We start from the raw sequence: 16,620 nt of genomic DNA on the forward strand, positions 1-16,620 counted from the left end.
TTGTAAATTGGAATACTAACACCAAACCAAATGTTCGTGAAAATAAACGGCGGATTAAGAATTTCCCCCCACAAATTTTCAACAAAATTTATAATGTTTAGTTTCTGAGGCTTAATGTGTCGAAGAAAACGAGCGAATCGAAGCTTTTGGACTTTCCCACTGAAGAACAATAAGCTGTGCGTACGCTTCCAAATCGCCTGTTCCACCCCACGCCACCGATAACTCGAATGGTATGATTTCGAATTCTATTTCATTCATTACCTTCTGATGCTGCACTTCACTTTCCCCTCTGGGTAATGGCTGAATTTCTGAGGGTTGAAATTTTCGAGGGGATATACGAACACTTCCTTTCCGTTTGAATTCGTTCCATCCTTTTTCTGATTTTCTCAATTTTGGGTAGCTTCTTTTGCTTAATGGGTAGCTAGGGTTGCGCATTTTCTTTGTATATGTTTGAATTGGATTCAGTTTTCGTGGGTTTGTTTTCGTTTCAGTAATTTTTCGAATTAGGCTCGTGAGACGTGATTTGAATGAGGAAACAAAGGTTTCTATTGAGTTTTTGATATGGGGGATGCGGAAACTTTAGTTTGCTACTCATTTGACTGATAGTTGGTTGTTGGTGGTAATGATCACCTGTTCGTAGGGCTTTGTTTTGCTTATTCATATGTTGGTGCTTCTGGATCCTTGCAGGTCAGCAAATGGACGCGGTAGTTGTTTTCTAGCAAAGGCAGTTTGATTGGTTGGAAACTGGTATCTTTGTGGGAGACTTTTAGATCGCTGAAGTGATGTGGACGAATATTTTCAAAATTGTAGGTTCCTGGGCCTATTCTATTTAGATCTATCCCCAATGTATATGCATGGTGGTCGTATCTCGTATGCTTTAATTCTGTTATGTTTCTGCGTTGAATTGCTCATGTTTGTTCCCATAATGGAAACTTGGTTACTTCTCGGTGTTTTGCACATTTTCCCCTATTATTGAGCATGATAAGCGACATATATTGTGAAAATCTACAATCTCGGTGAAGGAGGAGAATGCCTTCTTTTTCATGAACTTGGCGGTTAATGTTTTAGAAGCACGGATATGACATGACACGGACATAGTGACATGACATTTTTTAAAAAGCTAGGACACAGACACGACAAGGGCAGGTCTATTTAATTATATTTCATTTTTGTACAACTAGCGCCTGACACATATCTATTCGTGCTAACTAGTGTTTGATATGTGTCTGACAAGTGTTGAAGTGTCCAAGTGTCTCGCGCGTGGACGCGCTAGCCAAACTAAAGTGTTAGTGATTCTTAGGTTGAAATTAGAGAAACATCTTACACTTTTGCTAATTTAGCTGATTGAAATCCTTTAGAAGGTCCATGCTGGGACATTGTGGAGTTGTGTTCCATTAGAAACTTCACTCTGCATCAGTGCTTTTAAGGTGATACTAGGCAGTAGGTGAGGCAGGGTGAGCACGGGCACTCAATAGTTTGTCATCCTAAGTGCTGTAAAGGGGTGCTTGTGTCTCCTGTTTGTTGCCTTTTGATTGTTTTAGTTTCCCCGTTTGTGGCATCAAAGTAATTTGGCAAATAAAAACGTATCATTGCTAATTCATGATTTCTTTAGTACATGAATAGAATACTGTCTTTCCAATTGCTATGATTTGAATGTGCACTCACGCCCAATCTATTCATCAGTTACAACTTCCCTTTTCTAAAACAATGTGCGTCACTACTCTTCGGCTAGTCCTCAAATATGTTTTATTGTTAACTCTAGAATTTATGGCATTTGTGTAGTCCTATTAATACTCTCTACTGTGATTTTGTCGTAGGGGGGTCTACATCAAATTTCATGGTTCCAGTTTCTGCCTAATGAATCTGACTTGATTTCGTTACCGGACAAAAGGTTAATGCTAAGGGAACCTCTTTCCTAGTTTAACCATTCGGGTTTTTTATTTTTTTTGTGTGGTCTTCCACTTCTTTAAGGATACTAAAATTAGGCTTTTGGTGTTATAAGTGCAAAGGTTGAGCACAACGATGCTGCCACATTCTTGGTGCTTTCATCACACGTGCAATTACAGAAGGAAGGATTTTTAAGCACTTGGACCAACTCATTTGTTGGGCCTTGGGACCCATCTCAGGGTTTGCACAATCCTGGTGAGAAATGCCAATGTGGTGCAATATGTGTTTTCCATCTAACTGCCTAATCAATTTTCCTTGTCTAACTTTTGATATTTGTTATACCAGATGAAAAAATTAAACTTTGGCTTTTTCTACCTGGGCGCCATTCTTCTGTTGCTGAAACTGCTCAAGCAGCTGTTTCCAAGTTAAGGGGTATGTGCTTCTTATAAACACATTGTCCATGATGTAATAAGTTATTCCCAACTTTCTATGAGTTTTAAAAACCCGAACTTGGCGGTGGATGATTCAAATTAATTTATTCTTTTTATAACTTATTTACAAACTTGACTATTATTGAACTCATTCTCCATGATACAAAAGGAGTGTATTTATTTAGCTTTTTTGGGCTTTGTTTGAATTATTTGTTGCCGTTAGAGGACTTAATATACAATTCTGACCCCCTCTGTGGTCATGCTGTGGTCATGTCGTGTTCACAACAGTGGTTGCATCTGGACTGTGGACCTCTCCTGGGGATTTGGAGGAGGTTGCGGCTGCCCTTTCACAGGCATTACGAAACTGTATTGAGAGGTCATTTATTTTGACACACTTGCTGTTTATATGCTGTGGTATTTAGTTATTCATACTCAAAGCTAACTTACCTGGGATTGACAGATCCTTAACTGCACTTTCATACATGAGGTTTGGAGATGTTTTCACAAAATATCAGTATGGTCAAAGTGAAGAATTATTCAGGTTTCTCTTTAATTCTTGTCAGCTTCAATGTTTCGTTTATATGGATGCTGTGGATTCAGGTTTCTCTTTAATTATTCAGGTTTTTCTTCCTTAGTTTGTGTGGTTTGTTAGGGATTGAAGTGCAGTGGAGTTTGGGAGGTCTAATTAGGATCAAACGGCTTCTAATGTGGTTTGTTAGGGATCGAAGTGCAGTGGAGTTTGAGAGGTCTAATTAGGATCAAACGGCTTCTAAGTGATTTATGGAAATCAAATAATATGTTGGCTAGAATTTGTTCTTCGGCTTCCTGCATGGCTTCAGTTACACTCCAGTATATTTTTTTTTTTTACTAATAGCATACGACGATATTTTCACTTAATAGTACCCGTCATTGTTTCTGCCAAAGCTGGGATGTTAAATTTGGTTAATTGCCAGTACATGCAGCTACTTCTTGAGGCAGTTATACATGACACCTATACTATGTATAACTTGTGAAAAGAGGAGAAAAGGCACACTTTTATTTTTCTTAACAAGATTAATGAAAAAAAGATACATTGAAGCCGTATAAAGTTGGGGGTAATAGTGTCCACCTTTTCAACTAAAAATACCCAAATGGTGGTTGGAGGGTATAATTTCGTCAAATTTATTCTCCATGAGTTTATTTTCTTAATTGGAAGTTGAAGGTTAAATGCAGGATCATTGTAGCCGGAGTATGTTTTAATGCAAAGGCATATATATATATTCATATTCGTTTATATGACTTCTTACTTTTGTTCTTACCCTTGTTTCTTTGATGGAAAATGATCTTTTCTGATGGATGCCAATGGTCAGGAGAGGGCAACCTACAATGGAGTTCATATTTTCTGCTACTGAGGAGGCAATATTTGTGCATGCCATCATATCTGCAAAGTAAATCCTTTTCTACTTTTAAAATGCTGACTATGCAGGTTAAATTGTTCACTAATTGACTTTTTTTTTAATAAAAATTTCCTAGACATATTCGAGCACTCTCAAATGCAGAGATTGAAAGAGTGTTGAAGCATTCTGCAAATAATTCCTGTCTTGGACTTCCAGGTTAGCTTGGAAATGGGAAACTTTTGGGAAGTTTTGTGTTATAATGATATTGATCTTTCTTTCTGCATCCACTTAATTTTTAATATCATTTTATTTTCATCAGTGATTGTTTCACCTCATGGAATCCGGGGTAGGTTCACTGGATGTTGTGCTAGTGATGTTGTGAAACAAATATGTTCCAGGTACTACATTATATATGGTATGCTTTTCACTTGGCAGATTTCTCAGTCTGTATTTTCAGAACTGATAGTCATAATTTTTGTTCTTTTTGATTTGTGTGAACAGTTCTGGAAAGTCTAGGACTTCGTGTGGATTTGTGGGTTTGCCCCATCACGTTTCTCAAGGTGGCTGCCAATCAAAGGGGCAAAATTGCTATGTTGAAGTTACCCTAGGGTGCTCTAAATCAGTGAGTGAGAGGCCGCTGCAATCCAATTCAAATTACATAAGAAACGTATCAACATCTGGTGATCTGAAAGGATTGTCAAACAATTTATCTTTTCATAAAAAGACTTTTATATATCCATCCGAGGCAGTGCTTGTTTTGTTATTGCAAACTTCATTTGCCAGGTCGTCCTTGAAAAGGTAGTTACCTAATCTTGACTGTTTATCTTCTTTGAATTGCTACCAATTTAAAAGATAAGAATTCGATCTCTTCAGTTAAATTTTGTACGGGTTTTGTGCATTTTTTTAAAATGAAATAAACAAAAGGATTTTTATTGATTTGGTTAAAGTTTACGTCGGCTTCTCTTTGAATTTTTCTAAAACAAAGGGATTGAAAGGGATTTGGAATAATTTCATTTCTCTTCTCAGAAAAAAAAAAAAAAAAAAAAAAAAAGGAACTTGAAATAATGAAGAAAGCCTCATGTGACTTTTTTTAGTGGCGTTTGTTTCTTCAACTAACTTTGATGTTGAAATTTTCAGATTTTGGCTGCAAAACTGGATAGGACCCTCGTTACCTGGTTCTTCTTTCTACATGCATTGGTAAGAATTTCAGCTCATTGCATCTGACTGAAGTTTATGTTATTAGATTGAGAAATACTATGCAGATATATTTGTTTTTGTGGTAGGTAATGTTCTTTATTCCTGGTTTCCTTGCTTGTAAAAAAAGAACAATACTGAAAGACAATAAGGGAAACAAGACATCCCAAGCATATGGCGTGCAATTTACATCAATGATAAATGTAATAAAATAGTTACAAAATGTTTTATCTAGGATGTCATGATCTATCGTACTAAACTAAATAAGAACTAGAAAACTCCTAATTTCCTTTCAGAATTTTCAAACAATCCCATATTCTTTTAAATATAGATATGCTATCATGAAGTTTTACTCCCCAGCAAACTTCTCCAATTGGACAAAAGAGTATTGTAGCCAGCTGTAGGAATTGATAGAAGTAGACCATTCATACCAAGATATTGTTAAAAAGGCAATAATAAAAATATATTATAAAAAAAGTACTTTTCTTTTCATTGAAAACCTTAGGTGGATCCATAGAACCTTTTCCCTATTCGAGAAAAGGTGGTTGGTTAGAGTCTCGTGAAGGAGGCTATTTGGATCGCATGGGAGAGCTGTGGTCCGTTTGAAAGGGGAGTTAATCTCCTTCCAAAACAATAATAAAATGACTTAACAAGTTTGCTTTTCTTTTTCTTTTTAAATGCTTTTTTGTTATCTTTTTGTTTTTGTTATTTTCTTTGTTTTTAAAGAAATATACATATTAATAAATAAAATATTTACCCATATTCATGTTTATTTGAGTTTTCTTATCAAAGGTATATTTTCATGATATGTCTCTTCATGCGAAGTTTTTAAGTGTTAACTTTCATGCATGTGAACAAGTTTCACATCTCTATCTTAGTTGTGATGGGATTAAAACTATTACTAACCTTTCAGTTTTCCACTTTTGGTTGTTGTGGTTTCTGTAGCGGTGGAAATGTAGATTATATGGAAGGTTTGTGGACTGAGACTGATAAAATACGTTCACAGCATGGTTACGATAGTAGCAGCAATAGTAACAGTAGCAGCATTGGTAGCATAAGTAGTAGTTCTAGTGATAGTGATTGCAAGACAGGAGCCAGCGAACTTGAAGCAGATGCTGATTCCTTATCTTGCAGGCAGTCTGGATTGTCTTCAAATGACCAGTCAGCAAACAGTGGCCGAAAATTGGTATGCTTGATTAATGTTCTTAGAAATAGATTTATTTTCTTTCTGTTGTTACACATGATTTAGAAACTCTGGAGTTGGATTTGTGTTTTGACATGGGAACTCCTAAATTTTGGGCTGACGTCTGTATATGCAATTCTGACTTATGCCCTATTTGGTAACAGTTTTACTTTTCAATTTCCGCTTGATTATTGTCCATTGCTTAATCTAAATTCTTGATTTTTTAAACTGCTTTTCAACATTTAAAATTTAGAAAACAGAAAACAAGTTTTTGATAATTGCTTGATTGGGAAACATTTTAAAATAAGATTACAAGACTTTGCATTGACTTCTTAAAACAGAGAACAAATAGCTAAATCATTATCTAATGGATTCTTACGCTATTGTAATATGTAGGAAACTCTTTGGTTTGTTAATGAGTTGGTAACCACGTTTCTGTTGGATTTTGACCATATTGTTTTGGTATTACCTTTTATAGCGAGTATTGAGTTTTTTCATATACTTCATTTGAGTTGAAGCTATCGAAGGAATCCATTTGAGGATTTTTGTTACTTTTGATGTGACCTTTTGACTAATTGGAGAGCCTTTTTTGTTACTCTCTTTCATAGTATTTCTTGTATAAGGTTTTCTCTCTTTTTTATAATTTTGCATATAATCAATGAAATATATTTTTTAATGACAAAAGAATTTTACTCATACTGACTCTTGATTTTTTTTTTTTTTTTTTTGGTAGTATCTTCTAATATTTTCTAGTTGAAGAAAAACTTGGGCCTCTAGAATATTTACTGGTTAATTGAACTTTTTATTTGTCAGGGTATTAAGCGGTCTCGTTCAGGGATGCCAGATTCGTTAGATCAAATGGGTACAGGTGCTCAAATTCAGGATGCTTTCAAATCCGAGTTTACTTCCACTGAGCTCAACAATTCCGCTATTACAGGAGTTAGTAATGTGCTAATTGGATCTCCTTGGGACTGGGATGATGATGACAGGGGCGTGGATGACATTGAAGATCTCCTTTTGCATTTTGGGAGCTTCGGAGACTTCTTTGTGAATGATGTTTTACCATTTGGGGAGGTATTTTCCATGTGTTTTATGAAATCTTATGCCGCAGTATGACTACATGATAGTTGCATCTCAAGTTCATGGTGATGATTGGTTTCTGATTTTTTCCTGATTTGTTTGTTAAAGTTAATGCGGTCATTGAGTTACTTCATTAACCTTTATAAGTTTCTTTTTCCGAGAGACAATTCTCATTGGAATGAAGTTGGTGCTTAGCTGCAACGATTATTTGCATTATTAAGATCTACCATCATTTTCTTTAGAATTGACACTGATATATGATGATAGCTCATTATTATTTTATTAACAAAGTACCCAAAGTTTTGATAAAAATTATAATGAGGTTTAATTAGTTTATAGCACATTGTAGTTTATTCTCGCCGTCCATCTTCCTCAGTTCAATTTGAAGGCAGTTTATTCCTTTTTTTTTTTTTTGTCCTTCCTTCATATTCCTGCTGATTATGTGAATACACTCTTGGAGCTCATCATGGTATTATCTTCTGAAGCCCCCAGGAGCTGCAGAGTCACAATCTCTTTCGTTTTCGGCTCCAGACTATGCTGATGTAGGTAGCAGTCCAGGTGGGGTCATGGATGTTTCTGATCAGATGCTTTTGCCTGTGGGGTTTCCCTCCTTCGATAGCTTCAACCCAGCTGTTACAAAAACAACAGATGAGGTCCTAAGCAAAGATCATGAAGTCACAAACAATGCATTGTCCTCAGTAACAGCCAATCAAACTCCAGTGTCTTCTTCTGGGGAGTTTGATCAAATTACCAAGTATGAAGCTCTGATGACACTTGCTCCAGAATATGGAGCAGTTGAAACACCTACAAGTGAGTTTTCTTCATCAATATTCCGAAGTCCATATATTCCTAAATCTCGGGAGCTAGAGAGTTCAAACTTAAGCACAAACAGCTACATATATGGTGCAACACCACCTTCTTCGCCATACTTTGATTGGTCAGATGAAAAGAGTGGTATCTCCTCAAATTCAAAACCATCAAATGTTCTAAGTGCAAAAAACTACTATACACATGTTGACAATGTGAAAGAGAAACATATAAGAAAATCAGCTGCATGTAAGAACAGCATCTCTACATCTGATGGGCTGGCATCATCTCTCTCAAATCACAATGCTGTCAATGCGGTCAAATCTGCACAGAGGAAGATGAATGAGGACACTGTTGAAGCTGCTGATTGTTTATTTATGTCTCAGAAGCATGTTCTTGCAATGGAAGTTGAATGCTTAATGTTCCAAGCTTCTATGTGCAGAGTACGGCATACCCTGCAGTCATCTGGTAGTTCCACAGTTTCTGGTACAAATCAGCTGTCAAGTGATCCAAGTACTATTACAGATTATATGGCGAATGAGGTGAAGAAGAAAGATACTATACCAATGAGAATAGCCGGAGATGTTGATGGGGGAACACTTGATGGACACCACAATGCACCTGTTGGTGTTTGGCGGTCTGTTGGAGTTCCCAAGGTTCCAAAGCCCTCAAATTCACCTAGTATGGAACTTGGCTCTTCCTTACCCCACAATTCTTTCCATGAAGATGGAGTTCTCTCTTATGGGCAAAGACCACCACTTCAGGAACTCCTTGATGCCATGCCTTTACTTGTCCAGCAGGCTACTTCTTTTGTTGACCTGGCCTTGGATGCAGATTGTGGTGATGGTCCGTATGGCTGGCTAGGTTTGCAGGAACAATGGAGGAGGGGATTTCCATGTGGGCCATCTATGGTTCATGCAGGCTGTGGAGGAACCTTAGCCTCTTGTCATGCATTGGACATTGCAGGCGTTGAGTTAGTTGATCCTCTTTCTGCTGATGTAAGTGAATTTTCCTTCTACATGCTATTGCATGCACACAATTCCCCATATTATATTGGTAGATGTGAACTTTATTATAAATATTTGTTAAAGATATGATTCATGCTTTTATTTAATTTAATGAAAAGTTCCGTTTCATGATAATAAAAGGGATAGTGTTCGTGATTATTGATATTATTTAGTTATCATATCAGTATTTTACAAAATTAGCTTTGTATGTTTCCTTAGATTTTTATCACATCCAGTCTTGAACTATTAGTATTAGTATTACTATTACTATTAAATTAATTGTGTGTGTGTTGTTTCTCCTTCTTGCTGGCTTGTAGATATGATGTAGCTTTAAAGACTTTTTGCCACTATTTTAGAAACGTGACTGATTCATGAATTTAGGCTTCTCAATATAATGGATCCTTCAACCCAATATTATCTATCTGACATGTAACTTCCATATTCTGATAATGAAGCTTGAGCATAAAATGCTAAATTTATCGTCCAGGTTTATGCCTCGTCTGTAATGAGTTTGCTGCAGTCCGACATGAAAACAGCCTTGAAATCTGCATTTGGCACTTTGGATGGTCCGTTATCTGTAACTGATTGGTGCAAAGGTCGTGGTCAATTAGGTGATATGGGAAGCACAGGTGATGGATTATCTGCTGAGTCTACTATAAATGAATCTAAAGATTCTTCGAGTACTGTTATGCTAAATATTGGAGAGCCCATAAGCCCCTCACATTCTTCTGCTAGTGGATCGTCTAGTCTCAAAGGTACAGATGTTACATTTTATAAAAATTGAAATGTTTAGTTCAGTGGATTATGCAGTTTTCTGGCACTGTAGGCAGTAGCACAATGGATGGGTCCAAAATGGATGAGACTTCCCAAAGGAGATCAAACCAAGAAATCTCCAGTTCAGGATCAGACCAGCAACTACTACCTTCCCGACTGAGACCAACGATTATTGTTCTCCCATCACCCGCGATCCTTGTTGGGTATGCATTTGATTATTAATCATTGTGGCAGTTCTTGAGAGATCTTGATATCCTGTTTCGTTTTGTCTACTAAACATTTATATAATTTCATAGTCTATTTAATATCATGAATAGAATATTACTTTATAGCCTTTAAGTGATAATTGCACATTCAAATTAACATTATTAGAATATTACTCTATAGTCTGTAGTCTGTAGCCTGTGAATGACATTTTTTGCAATTTTTATTTTTCACTTCAAGAGCTCCAGACTTAAATAACTGTTTACATAGATTGCAAAGGCCACTGTCATACAAAGGCATGGAGCTAAGTGTTCTTGCAAAAATGTCTGTCAATGTTTGAGGAAGAAAACATTAATAAACAAAATAACCGATGAACTAAAGCAAGAAAATTTCAATATCTGCCAATATTGATTGATAGCAATCGCTGAATTTCAAATACACCAAGATGATTGTATTTTCATGTAAATGAATTACTGTTATTTATATCTACTGAGGTTGAAGATAACAATGATATGTAAATAGGTACCAAGATGATTGGCTTAAGACATCAGCCAACTCTCTGCAACTTTGGGAAAAGGCCCCTCTTGAGCCTTATGCTGTACAAAAACCTGTAAGTTGGTTGAAATCTGAACAGGCAGAATCTGCCGGGCCCTATTTGTCTTCTTGCCCATATTTCTTTATGTGGTATAAATGTTTAAATGATAATATCCTTTGCACCCTCTAATGGCAAGGTTTTTTATTTTCATTAACTGTTGCAGATAAATTATTGCGTCATTTGCCCAGATATTGATCCTCTTGCATCTGCTGCCGCCGATTTTTTCCAGCAACTAGGAACTGGTTAGTAATAGTTGTTCTTAATGCATATAAAACCGGATTGGAAAGGGTACTCTTTCTAACCAGTGGTTTACTATATAACTAATTCTGCATTTTATTCTCTTGATTAACCTAGTATTTTTCAACTGACCGTTTCAAAAAAAGTATTTTCCTACTGCAGATTGTTCTTTTAGCAATGGATAAATACTGTTCTTATGTCGATAAAAGTTTCACCTTTACGTTTTGAGAAAAGTAAATTTCCTAGTTTATTTTTTCTGTTATGATATATTAAAAGATTTATGTGGTTTATACAGTGTATTATTAGAGCTTGATGAGACACTAAAATTTTGAACCTGTAGCATTGTTTGTAGTTTTTGTTAGGCATGAAAAAGAGTTTTTGTTACTACTTTCCAATGATAAAGGTTCAAATAGTAGTATTGTCTCTTAGATTCTTCCATTTTTTTCTCAATGGAAGGTTGACTTTTCATGGAAAAAAGATCCTGATTAAACATAATCCTTTTCATATGCTCATTAACTGTATTCAAATCGTCGAGAGGTCATTTACTAATTTTTTTTTTTTTTGGCCTTGTCTGTCTCCAGTGTATGAGACATGCAAGCTGGGAACACATACCCCACATAATTTAGGGAATCAAATGGATGTAGATTCTGGGAAGTTGTTATCTTCAGGTTTCGTCCTACTCGATTGTCCCCAGTCGATGAAAATTGATAGCAGTAGTGCTTCAATTGTCGGTTCAATTAGTGACTATTTGCTTTCTCTATCAAATGGATGGGACTTGACAAGTTATCTTAGATCTCTTTCAAAAGCTTTGAAAGCTTTGAAACTCTCTCCATCTATGTCAGCTAATCCCAAAGAAGGCAGTAATGGTTCCTGCATGGTATGACATTTGAATATCTTCTCTACTATTTTTCCCATTGCATGTCGCTCAGTGTATATTATTTCCTATATGCTTAGCTCACCTACATATATTTTTTTTTTTTTGCCAACCTTAGGTACTTTATGTCATATGTCCTTTTCCTGATCCTCTGGAAGTATTGCAAACTGTCGTTGAATCTTCTGTTGCTGTCGGTTCTGTCACGCTCCAGTCAGATAGAGATAGGAGGACAATATTGTGTAGTCAGGTTGCAAAGTCATTAAGCTGCTCAGCAGCTGTTGACGAGTCATCAACGTCAAACGTTCTAGTTCTTCAAGGATTTACTCTTCCTAAATTGGTATTGCAGATTGTGACAGTTGATGCAATTTTCAGAGTGAGTAGTCCATCAGTAAACGAAATTGTAATTCTTAAAGAAACAGCTTTCACTGTTTATAACAAGGCTCGTCGAATATCACGGGGAACATCGACTGATGTAGTCCAGTCATCATCAATATCCAGTAGATCTCATTCAGTTTTATCATCAATGTCATCTTCCCTTCCAGGGATGTGGAAAGATTGCGTTGGTATTAGAATAGCTGGGCATTCACTCCCTCGAGAGGGTGAAATCGATGGTACCCTGAGGTCTGGAACCTGGGATAATTCATGGCAAACAAGGCCTGGATCATTAAGTAATGACCCAAATAGAATTGGAGAATATTATCTTCAAGATGATTCTTGCTACATGTTTGAACCGCTTTTTATTATGGCAGAACCTGGTTCACTTGACCATGGAATTTCACCAATAAATCCTGTTACACTAGGAGCAAAGTCTTCGAAACCATTATCCGATGACAACAGCGGTGCCTTTTTACCGAATGTAAGTTCAGCAGTAGGTATGGATATAGGAACTAACTCTCAAGTAGATGGACCTGAGATGGATGGGTTTGGAGGTCATCAAAAGAATCCTAGCCTACACTGTTGCTATGGATGGACAGAAGACTGGCGCTGGCTAGTATGCATCTGGACAGATTCACGAGGAGAATTATTAGACAGTCATATATTTCCCTTTGGTGGGATCAGCAGTAGGCAGGATACGAAGGGTCTGGAATGCATTTTTGTCCAAGTTCTGCAGCAAGGCTGTATGATACTTCAGTCATGTTCTCCTGATACTAGTGTTTCCAAGCCTAGAGATTTGGTTATTGCAAGAATTGGAACATTCTACGAACTCGAGTATCTAGGTAAAATTCCTCTATCATTATTATTTTCAGCTTCAATTGTTTATCGACTCAGTTTTAGTAGACTCTGCTTCTTGTATCTAATACCCTCTGTGAGATCCCACGTCGGTCAAGGAGGAGAACAAAACATCCTTTACAAGGGTGTGGAAATCTCTCCCTAGCAGACGCGTTTTAAAAACCTTGGGACAATATCTGCTAGCGGTGGGCTTAGGCTCTTACAAATGGTATCAGAGCTAGGTTCTGGGCAATGTGCCAGCGAGGAGGCTAAGCCTCGAAGGGGGTGGACATGAGGCGATGTGCCAGCAAGGACGCTGGGCCCCGAAGGGGGTGGATTGTGAGATCCCACATCGGTTGGGGAGGAGAACAAAACAACCTTTATAAGAGTGTGGAAACCTCTCCCTAGCAGACGCATTTTAAAAACCTTGAGGGGAAGTCCGAAAGGGAAAGCCCAAATAGGACAATATTTGCTAGCGGTGGGCTTGGATTATTACACCCTCCTACTCCATTAGTTCATTAGTTCACTTATTTGTATGAAATTCTGAAGTTTTATTTCACAAGTGCATCAATCAACTCATTCAGATGCGATCTCTTGGGAAATGATCCCCACTTAATAACTCACAAGTTGTTTCTTGATGACTTTACGACACGCTATTTTCACATATCCATCCGTTAAAGATTTACAAAATTTTCTATTAGATTTTTGGGGAGGTTATTTAAAATTTCTGACCTGTTTTGGAACTAATGTTTCGGATTTTGCCATCTTATTATGACTAGAGTGGCAGAAGGCCATTTATTCACTATGGGGATCTGAGGTGAAAAAATGGCCGTTGCAACTTCGCCGCTGCATGCCAGATGGGATATCATCAAGTAGTAATGGGAGTTCCTTGCAACAACAGGAGATGAGTTTGATTCACGATAGAAACCTTCCTTCCTCCCCAAATCCTTTATATAGCCCGCATTCAAAATCTACAGGCTTTATGAAAGCTAGCATTGGACAACCTACCATAAGAAAGCAGCTAATGGGTGGTCATGCAGTGGTGGACAACTCAAGAGGAATGATTCAGTGGGTGCATAGTATCAGTTTTGTCGCGATTGCGATGGAGCATTCTCTGCAGCTATTACTGCAAGCCGATTCACCATCGCCCGGTAAGATAAGTTGCCAATACCTAACGTATGCCTCGTTTACTTCAATTGATATTTCTCTGCTGTAAATTTTTTGTTTCATAATTGTAGATTACTGCCTTTTCTTGTCTTTGTTGCACGTACTCGAGCCTTACCGTTCTTTCATTTCTGGGTTAGACGACCTCGAACTTAGCTTCATTCTGGAAACTTCATGAGCAACAAATATGCTTTTGTGATGCTTTATATCTGTTATGAAATTGCTCAGTTGTAGATTAAGAAAGTACATTGCTGTAGCTGTGATATAGCCGGTATCTTTTTGACATATTCTGGGTTTCTTGAGCTGCAAGGCATTTTACGTTTTGCAGCAGTAGTTTTCTCAGTACTTACCGAAGGTTTTTGCAGGCGGAAATCAAGGCAGCGTACAGTCATCGTCGTATGTAGAAGGCTTTACTCCGGTTAAATCTCTTGGTTCCACATCTTCTTCTTACATACTAATCCCATCACCTAGCCTGCGTTTCCTTCCCTCGAACCCTCTTCAGCTTCCGACATGCCTCACCGCCGAATCCCCACCTCTGGCGCATCTCCTCCACAGTAAGGGGTCTGCAATTCCACTTTCCACTGGATTTGCCATTTCAAGAGCTGTACCCTCAATGAGGAAGGATTCCCGGAGCAACATGAAAGAGGAATGGCCTTCAGCCCTTTCGGTTAGTCTCATCGATTACTACGGACATAACGTCGCACAAGAAAAGAACGTCCGAGGGATTATCAAGCAAGTGGGAAGGAGTTCAAGTGTGGAATCACGAGACTTTGAAATCGAGACGCATTTGATCCTCGAATCTGTCATAGCAGAGCTTCATGCCTTATCATGGATGACTGTGAGCCCAGCATACTTGGACCGACGAACTGCCCTGCCGTTTCACTGTGATATGGTTTTGAGACTCAGGAGGATTCTTCATTTTGCTGACACAGAGCTTTCTAGGCGCGCTGAAAAATCTAAACATTAGGACGATATCGACTGTGAGGTAATACCGAGGTTGTTTCTTGCTACTAATTATTCTGTTAAAGACCTCCTTACCATGTAAAGTTATGTGTATTATAATTCTTGTACATGCTAGATAGCTGGGCAATTCTTAATTATAATGCTTAGTTGTTAGGATTTAGGAAGAGAATTAAATGTTAGTTCAGGTTTATGTGAAAAATTAGGACAAATGTATATGAAACAAAACGGAATTGCAACTTCAAAATCAGTTTGATTGAGAGATGCTTTCATTTTCTCAGAATATCAATGAATGATATAACCACTTATCTTTCACCCTTACAATCTATCTCTATATTTTAGTAGTCGTTATAGATGCAATTATCGTGACCAAAACATGTCTCAAGTTTGTGTAAATTCACGATGAACGATATGAACTTTGATCTTGTTTTGTGTATTTATTTTCCTACTTAGGTCGTTGTTATTCCTTAAAATACTTGAACGATTCTTTACTTCTTTCAGATGAAGGGTCATTTTAAAACCGACTAGGGCCATTTTAAGACTGGCTCGATTTAAGATGGGTTTGAGTAAATTTTTGTTTAAGCACTTATTTTATATTAAAAAAATGAGCACATGCTAAGTAGGTTCGACACCGATGCAAATAATTAACCTTTTAATGATGCAAATAATAACCTTTTAATATTTAAAGAATACTTTAACTTTGGTGGTTATGGATTAACGTATAAATATATCTAAAAGTGAGAGTTCCATTGGATTAATTTGAATATATTGAAGTGTTAGGTGTTAATGCAATGCTTTTGTTTGAGGGTTGGTTTTTAAGGATTTTTAAAATTATTTGTTAGGCTTTATTTGGTTCGATTCACTTTGAATGACTAAAAAACGAGCCTTTAGTAGAGAAAGACACGCTCGTTCCAAACTTATATACCCCTTGAACAAAACGCTTTGAAGCCTCTTTTTCTATGGTATATTTGACGAAAATGCCCCTTCCTATATTGAGAACTGACTTAATAAAAATTTCGTGATGCAAATGACATTTCTTATAAATACCAAGTTAACAATTTTATTTAGACGTCAAAATTACCTTTTTGCCCCTCTTAAACGCTTATAAATTAACATATAATATGTGTTAATTGAATTTAATTATGGGTCATCTTTAAGTTTCTTCCTTAAAAGATAATTTAATATAAATTAAAAAATTAAGGATAACTTTATTTAATAAATTTGTAATTATTGGGTATGATATGAAATGACTATAAACCCATGTGCACAAAGCAGCATCACCATGTGATCCCTTCTCTCTCATAAATGATAGAACAATAAAGAAAATGCCAAATGGCAGCTTCTCATTGGTTTACAAATTAATTAATCAATTAATTTGATTTTTCCTGTATCACACAAAAGGAATATATATATATATATATATATATCTTATATGCAAAATGTGGCTATTCTACACTTCAAGTTATCTTAGGGTTTTCACTAAAATAACAAAAAAGCACGAGTTCTACGCTAAAAACGAACGGTTTCTCAAACGTTCACAAATTTGATCGTTCTTGACGAAGAAAATGAGGTCGTTTTGGTCCACAAATTAAATGTAATTTGTTTACTTTACCCCATATGCTAAGTCTTGATTCTATC

The 16,620-nt window shown here is 36.8% G+C and overlaps 1 protein-coding gene across 1 annotated transcript; it reads left to right on the top strand.

Moving 5' to 3' along the window:
* The first annotated feature begins 35 nt into the window (after positions 1-35).
* Positions 36-15,265, top strand: GCT (RNA polymerase II transcription mediator). The gene is made up of 23 exons (XM_023674102.2): positions 36-230; positions 688-806; positions 1,818-1,891; positions 2,003-2,142; positions 2,233-2,319; positions 2,607-2,694; positions 2,779-2,859; positions 3,668-3,745; positions 3,831-3,910; positions 4,014-4,092; positions 4,196-4,492; positions 4,832-4,891; positions 5,834-6,074; positions 6,885-7,145; positions 7,637-8,956; positions 9,453-9,720; positions 9,792-9,942; positions 10,466-10,553; positions 10,702-10,780; positions 11,357-11,652; positions 11,768-12,866; positions 13,638-14,009; positions 14,388-15,265. Exons 2-23 carry the CDS (start codon positions 783-785, stop codon positions 14,987-14,989), a joined length of 5,865 nt encoding a protein of 1,954 aa, XP_023529870.2. The 5' UTR covers positions 36-230; positions 688-782; the 3' UTR covers positions 14,990-15,265.
* Positions 15,266-16,620: the final 1,355 nt, after the last annotated feature.

Source organism: Cucurbita pepo, chromosome 4 (genome assembly GCF_057944985.1).
Source record: "Cucurbita pepo subsp. pepo isolate OVF chromosome 4, ASM5794498v1, whole genome shotgun sequence".
Lineage (NCBI taxonomy): Eukaryota > Viridiplantae > Streptophyta > Magnoliopsida > Cucurbitales > Cucurbitaceae > Cucurbita > Cucurbita pepo.